Source organism: Gastrolobium bilobum, unplaced genomic scaffold (genome assembly GCF_033153095.1).
Source record: "Gastrolobium bilobum isolate Gb01-03AN ecotype WA unplaced genomic scaffold, APGP_CSIRO_Gbil_v1 utg7290, whole genome shotgun sequence".
In the NCBI taxonomy this organism is placed as follows: domain Eukaryota; kingdom Viridiplantae; phylum Streptophyta; class Magnoliopsida; order Fabales; family Fabaceae; genus Gastrolobium; species Gastrolobium bilobum.
In genome coordinates, this window is record NW_026898915.1 from 599,591 (window position 1) to 607,967 (window position 8,377).

At 35.9% G+C, this 8,377-nt stretch overlaps 1 protein-coding gene across 1 annotated transcript; it reads left to right on the forward strand.

Annotated features, from left to right (window-relative positions):
• The first annotated feature begins 4,214 nt into the window (after positions 1-4,214).
• On the forward strand, positions 4,215-6,311 carry LOC133285437 (uncharacterized). The gene is made up of 3 exons (XM_061482653.1): positions 4,215-4,676; positions 4,786-4,931; positions 5,388-6,311. Exons 1-3 carry the CDS (start codon positions 4,388-4,390, stop codon positions 5,505-5,507), a joined length of 555 nt encoding a protein of 184 aa, XP_061338637.1. The 5' UTR covers positions 4,215-4,387; the 3' UTR covers positions 5,508-6,311.
• The last annotated feature ends 2,066 nt before the right edge of the window (positions 6,312-8,377 follow it).

Here is an 8,377-nt window from a genome sequence, read left to right on the forward strand (position 1 = left end):
CGGGTACTCGGTTGAGGGGGAGCATACCAATGGTGGGTTTCACACTTGAGGGGGAGATTGTTGAGATATTCAAGTGTGATGAGTCCCACATTGGTTGGTAATGAGCTAAGTGAAGAATATATAAGTGAAAGGACCCATGAACCCAATGCCTTAAGGTTTTGGGTTGAGACATGGTGTCGGATCCACTTGCTACGGTTGGTGTAGCCTTAGCTCATTGGTGGTGCCCCCCGCCACGGGCTTCCCCCTGGACCCGCCTGACAGAAACGACGTCGTTTGAAGAAACTTACTTCCACATTGCTCAGTGAAGATGCAGAAACAAATTGAACATCAATTTCATCAAAGGAACGTCGTCGTGTGCTTTAGGGTTCTTCTTAAACCAGAAAGAATGGGATTGAATCGAAGATTGAACGTTTAGGGTTTGGAGATTACTGATTTAGGTTTTATCCTTAATTTTGTAAGGGAGACTGGTCATTACCCCAAGACATGTAAGGGACCTACAACTCCTTCGTGGTCAAAGCAAAAACCAACTAATGTTGAAATTCAATCAAGGACAGTTGAAGAAATAGTCATGAGTCAAGGATGTCATGTACCAGAAACAAGCAGCCATCATGCAACAACTAAGGCTCAACCAAGTTCAAGAGCATCAAGAGGCAGCAGCCCACCTCCATGCAATCCTATTGTGGTTGTGACCAATGAGACAGTAAATGCAGCAAGTAGTGGCACTAGGGTCGGATTCATGAGCTTCATGTCTACATCAGGGTTCAAGCCACGAAGACCAGCCCCACAAAATTGATTGGAATATTGTGTAATCACTGACATTAGGTCATTTTTTGGATGCCTCTGATATAGGAATTGATTGGAATTGTAATTAGGATATTTTTTTGAAAATACTTCGGTATTGGCCCTGTTGAAATATGTCATTAGGTCATTTTTTGTATGCCTCTTGTTATGGCCATAGTTAGTAGGAGCATTATGCTTTTTTGGAACACATATGTAGTGGCCTTCATGGAAATATGGCAGTGGGAATTTTTTTTTGTATGACTGTGGCATGTTGGCCATGGTTAGTAATTGTAACTAGGATATGATGAAATGGATGCAAAATATTTGCTTACTATCTGTCTTTGCTGTCATTAATGTATTCAATGCTGCAATTTTTAAATTTTGGTCCACACCATCTGTCTGTTGATACACTTTCTGGTTTCTGTCAATAATGGTACTTTTGTTCTATTTGCTGTGTCCTTTTACGGGTCATGTGTACCTTCACTGCACTTGTAAACCATCAGCAATTAAGTCCCCTTATAAGTTCTCAACATTTTCTATTGAGGACTTTTTTAGTCCTTGTTTTCTAACTCATAGGTCCATTATGGTCCCTAACAATTTTATCGGGGGCCCTTTTCAGTCCCTGCTAAAGTTCTGTTAACAAGAATGTACATTTGCTATTAACAGACCAGCAATGTCATTTTCCCTTATTCATGCTGATATCAGTCATGACTAACACAATTAACTTCTGCATAATTCACACCATCACATTCTTACTTTAGTGTTCATACATTGTTTCCAATTTTTTTATCTGCATCAAGTTTATACAACACTTTGTATGCCTCTTAACATAACTTCAAATACATAAGCCAAGCTATATACATTGCACGAACAACATGTCATTATATTTCAACACTGGTCCTTCCATTACAAATCTTTACATTCCAAAATTGTTACAACATGTAATAGTACATACACCAGCAAATCTCAACATAACCACATTTTTTATTTCACTCCACCTTACTTGAAGATATATACATATTACAAACACAATAATAATGGATCCAGCAAACACCCTAGCACACCTACACACATGCTTAATTTCCTTCTCCACCCTTTCAAATTCTGTCTGCATCTTCATTGATAGTTCATCAATCTTTATATGGTGCTCATTAATCTTCTTCTTGTGGTCATTCACCTCCAGCTGCAGTTCATCATTGAGTTTCATGTCCACAAAGTTCAACTTGAATTCTATTTCAGCTACATTCAACTCCAGCTTATTAACTCTCCAATCTTCCAGCTCCATCGTATCAGATGTAACATCATCCACCCATGTAAAAAAGTTGCAGTGTGGCTTCTTTTCCTAACACCAAATTAAACCAAGCTGTTAATAACATTCAAATTAGACAAAGAACGCATGCAACAAAAATACCTCACCTTGAAATTGGGGCACCCAAAAAATGCTCTATTTGGGTTTCTAATGATCTTAGAGGTGTAAACAACAGTGTGCCTCCCACATTTACATAATGGGGCAACTCTCATTCTTTCACTTCTGGACCGAAATGAACTACAAGGGCTTGAGCTCCCCTTCCCAGAAGAAATATTTATCTCCTAAACACTAAGTTTCAAATAACGCACAAAATTAAGGATAAACCCTAAATCAGTAATCCCCAAACCCTAAACGTTCAATCTTCGATTCAATCCCCTTCTTTCTGGTTTAAGAAGAACCCTAAAGCATACGACGACGTTCCTTTGATGAAATTGACGTTCAATTTTTTGCATCTTCACTGAGCAACGTGGAAGCAAGTTTCTTTAGACGACGTCGTTTCCCCTCCAACGTGGCAGTGACCATGCCCATTAACGTTACACGTCAGCTCCGTCAATGACGCCGTGTGTTTTGGATTAATAGAAGGACTAACGTGGGACCTATTTGTGTTTGTTGGGAACTTTCCAGCTAATTTATTTTTGTTAGAGACTAAAATGGGTACTGAATTTATTGTCAGGGACCAATTTGGATGTTTACTCTAAAAATAAAAATTATTAATTTAGACCCCATATTTATCGATATTATAATAATATTGGAACGTCAGCAAAAAATTGTCAGCATGTATGTGTTCCTTCGGTTATATATATTCTGATATGATGTGCTATGCCCCATTGCCCCGTTACTAGTAGAACAAATGGCCAGTGTCCGTTACTGTGCCAGGCTATCATCTAAAAAATTAAGCACAATCTATTCTTCATATCTTTTCTCGTGTACAGTAAAACAAATTCTCCTACTCATTAAATACATTTAATTGAAAAATTTAATGAATTTTTTATCTTCTCATTTCATAGAATGACACATTAATGTTGCCCTCAGCATAATTATTTTTTTCTTAGTAGATAATATGGAAATATCGACACATAACTTTTTACAAACACCATGTCTTCGAAGTATGGTTCTAAAACTAGCTATTCAAAATTATTAAATATTATAATTACTAAAACAAAAACTAAAAGCATTTAATGTCTAAAAAAATCCAACAAAAAAATTTGAATTCGAATCCCAAAAATAAAATAAAAAAATCGTAAGAGATCCGCTTTGTATAATAAGTCTGACAATATAAAAAAAATGTTAAAATGATCCACTAGACGACAAAAATTGTTTATGTTAAAACATTCGAAAAACAATTTTTACTTTAAAAGGAGAACAGCCTTCTTATGCGGTAAAAACAATTTCTGTGAATCTCATTTATTTAAAAAAAAAAAAAAAAAAAAAAGGCTGGGCACATGAATCGATTTGAGAGCTGTAGATATTTTTCCAATACAGCCACATGAGATGTATAAACCCCTAAAACATTAGGAAGTGAAAAAGGAGAAAGCTAGGTGCATACAAATTCAATGCACAAACCCTTTTATGTCGGGATGAAAATTTCTGTGCGAGTAAAAAGTAACAGATAAAATTCTTGAAGCCACACATTCGAAGATGCTGTGTGATTTGCGTATACAAAATTTCCGTGCGTGGATAAAAGGGTGTAGACCAGAAGCATGTCTTAGTCTTACATAAGTGGGTGACACTCATGAAATTACCTTATGAATAGGGACAGTTCATTTACCCAAAGATGGTAGCTATACCACGGGAATGTAACATCTCAGAGCTGCACATCATGATCACCTCTCTTGCCAAGGTCCCCCCTATACTTTAGTCTGTTTCCTCACCCCTCCAATCACTGCTTGCCACGTCCATCCATTTTGGATAACAGTTTAAGTTATTTTTCATCTTTCCTGTCTTGTTCTAAATTGGCGCACCCCATTTTGGGTTCCATTCCATCTTTTTGCAAAGATGTTTCTTTCTACTACCCTTTTTCAATCCACACATCATTTAGGTGGTGCTATAAAGTTTGGGACGTTAAAACTTCAAAACCTTATTTAACTAGTATTTATATGCCTCCATGTGTACATAGCATATAGGATAGGATATATGTACATCAGTTTGTTATAATTTGCCCCTTAAAACATGTGGTGGTTTTGGCTACTATAAATATTCTAGTAAAAGAGCTTCAATATTCCCCTTGTTAGCCTCTTCTTGCTGTGTGATAGTGTTTGAGAGAGAGAGAGAGAGAGAGAAAGGGGAAGGAAGGAGATCATGGGAAATTGCCAAGCCATTGATACTGCAACTCTAGTGATACAGCAACCAAAAGGGAAAGTAGAAAGGTTATATTGGCCTGTGAGTGCAAGGGAAGTAATGAAGACAAACCCTGGTCACTATGTTGCCCTTCTTATCTCCACCACATTGTGTACATCAAAGGACAATGAAAATTCTCCAAATAAGAGTGACAACAACACCAACCCAGTTCGACTTACCCGAATCAAGCTTCTCAAGCCAACAGATACCCTTGTGCTTGGCCAAGTTTATAGACTCATCTCAGCTCAAGGTTAGTTGCAACTTTGATCCTGACCTATATATATATATTGTGGCCTTTCCTCTTAAAAAGTTTTATGCTTTCTTCCAAATTTGAGTCTTTATGTGCTTCTTGGGTTCAGAGGTTATGAAGGGTCTGTGGGCAAAGAAACAAGCGAAGATGAAGAGAAACTTGTCAGAATCAGCACAAAATTCAGATCAGAGTAAGGAAAAACCAGAGTTGGAGACAGACAAAACAGCAAGGAGGTCTAAGCCGGAGGACAACCAGGTATATCTCAATCAAAATTTGGTTTTTACTGTTTCTACTTCCAAGTAGTTTATCATTATTAAATCTTCAAGAACAGGAACAGCTTGAATTGGTGTTTAAAGTATTTCTGCTTATTGTCAAACAACATATTTTTTATGAACAGTAAATTTAGTTAATGGAGTATTTTATAAAAGGGTTGATTTTGCAAATTGATTCAGATTTATTTATACTAGCTAATTAAGGCTTGATTAGTTTGTTCAAGAACTTGCTACTTCATAATTTTCTTTTTCTTGACCCATTTACTCTCCTGTATTTACAGGAACCTAAGAAGTATTAGGATTTAAATTTAATTTCAAGGAATTAGACTACTGGATTTTGTTCAAGAAGGGAAAGAGCGAGAGAGAACTCTGTTCAATATGCTAATTAGTAATTGGTGCTTTCTCCCATGTAATTCTTATATTTATAAATTATTTTCAGGAAACAAAACCTGAAAGACATGGGTCAAGGACAACAGCATCAACTAATGCAGCTAGCACCACAGCTAAGTTAAGAACATGGCAACCCTCTTTACAAAGAATCTCAGAGTCTACCAGCTGATCTGTGTCTTCAATCTTACCAACATGTAACGTGAGGGACAGAGCACTCAAACCACCAAAATAAATCCCTCCATGATTGCTTAGATCTGTGGAAATTAAATATAGTGCATTCAGGGAAGTCAGGAACAACTAGGAGATGGTAACATTCTCTGCAGTATTGAACAATTGGGTTGGCGCATAATAATTGTGTATAGTAAAGGTTGACATATCGGACATCAATTAATGTATTCAGATATTACTCTCCAGTTAAACCAGGCTTCATCATCACAACAAGTTCACCCTTGCTTTTATGTGATTTTTAATTTTTATCAATACATGGCTCAAAATGATTAATACATCAACACAAGACAGATACTTACCAAAGATCAAAATATATGACCATAATAAATTTGCATTACGGGTAGAAAAAATAGTATAATACATTTTTTTTTAAAGAATATTGATGCGCAAATATTGTTATTATTTCTTCAGTTAAACTTTACCGTAACAAGGTCTGTCATATTCCACATACGGCTTATTACAAAGTGTTCGATCCTGGAATTGGTGGTTGGTATTTGTATCTTGGATCAGTATGCTTGTCGGAGTCTATGGAAGAAACACCGCAAGGGATAACGGATCACAGTGCACAATAATAATATTGGCATATAGCTAAAGACGTGGGGTGTGTGTGCAGACAAGAGAAGAAGGAATTCAGAATGAGTAGCTGATAGACTTAATCCTTTATTTATAGAATGGATTATCTGTAAGACTGTAAGTGTAGAGTCCTGATAATAATGTGACTGTTGGGGTAGAATAAATAAGTAATTTATACTTTATCTAATGTGATTATCCTTTTTCTTTAGTCTATCACATGTTGTTATGTTGTTGAGATATGGCCTCGTAAAATAGATTCAGAACACGAAGAAAACACATTATCTTAACGATATTTGTTAATTATCAACAATAATATTAGAATGGGGCAAGGGTTTGGTTGTCTTCAACTATGAGGGTATTTCTATAACATTTAAATCATTTTGAAGAAACAAGTAGTAAGATAAACGAGTGGAGTCCAAATAAAAAGTAAAAAGATTAAGGAGAAAGAAGATGGGACAGAACACAACATACTTGCAATCAATGTGCCTGTGCAGTTTATCACTTTAGACATCCGTGACACCCCAGGGATATTTTTTGTTGCATTAGAAGCAGAAGAAATTTTCTCATGGCCCATTATTGCATTATTCGTACCACAACTTTCTTTCTGTCTATAGCTAGTAAAGCAAAAGATCCCTTTTATTTTTCCTTTGTCTTTTTTAATTGTTTTCTTTCCCTGACTTAAAGATATTGCTTCAAGTCAAATAAATAAAACTATGCATATAGAATAGGACAATTGCAACCAGCTCACCACTCGTGCACTTGCTACGCATGAAAGTTAGTTGCACTGCACGAGGGGTCTCCAGATTCCATCATAGAGTACATAGAATTCCTTCTACACACGGCCCACCAATCTTTGGCTTCTTTAACTTTTCTTTTTCTTTTTCCCAATTGCTTTTTCAGTGTCTTTAAAATTCATAACATGTTGAGATATATAAAACCATTAAAAAGTTCTCATCCACAAACTTAAGTTTTTGGGTTGAATTGGTTCTTTACATGGTATCATAGCCTCGTGTCCCGGGTTCGATCCTTGTCGCCCTCGCTTTCTTTCAGGTGGAATTTCTTTATTCGCACAAGTAGATGGACGTGTAAAGATATATAAAACCATTAAAAAACCCTCAGGTTGAATAGTTTCTTTACATAACATCAGGCGCTGCGTTATTTCCTTCTTTCTTTTTTGTTTGTCTATTTTTCCCTTCCTTTTCCTTTTGTATATATGATGAACAATCATGGAGGATACACATAGATATTCGAGCAAACATGCTTTTTCTCTTTCCAGATTGCAGCTACATATATGTTTGGGTAATGAGTTTATATTATCTTTTTCGTTGCACACTGTTCCACAAGAATACTAGAGATGCATGTATATGATATATAAATAGATGAAAAAGAGGATGTGGATGTCTCTTTCGTCTTTTTTATTTTATTTTAATTTGTTAATGGATTCCAAAGAGATGATAATCCTTGTTGCAAGCAAATTCAATCAAACATAAAGTGTATATGTACAGAAAGAGACCAAATCAGAATGGGAAGCAGAGACCAACAGCTTGTAAACAAAGAAACCGCCTTCAAAGTTGACTGATAATGTATATGACTTTATCAGTCGTTACAAAATCCTTCTCTCTGGCTGCACTAAATAATCAACCAACTCAGAAAAGCAGTTCGATTCTCTCCAATATTATTTTTGGAATGAGTTTAAGGTTTTAATTTCGTAAAATCCATCTCAAATAAGACTAGAAATGATGAACTGATTGAAATATCTCAAAAAAAAAAAAACAAACAAAGACATCTATAATCCTTTATCTAGGTAGTAATTAGCAGTGTTTAAAAACCCGGCCCGGCCATCGACCCGGCCGAGGTCAGGGGTCATGGAGTCACGGGTTCAACCGAGGGGTCACGGGGTCACTATGCTGATCCGGTTTTATATATTAAAAGTATATAAATATATATATCATATATAAAAATATTAAAAAACAAACCACTAATTATCAAAGATTCAAAATATACTTAACATAATTATCTAATTACAACCACAAGTCAATATTACACAACTTAATTAAAGTATCAAGATACCAAAGTACAAAACTCATATTCTAATGGGATCAATACGCTGACCCGGTTCTGCCTCTTTCGAGAAGGTCCCTGACAAAGGAAAATTTAAAGGAAGTAAGAATGAGTTTTTGTTTTCCATCGACGACCGCAAGGATTTCATTTGAATAGATAAAATTCTTACCTTTTCTA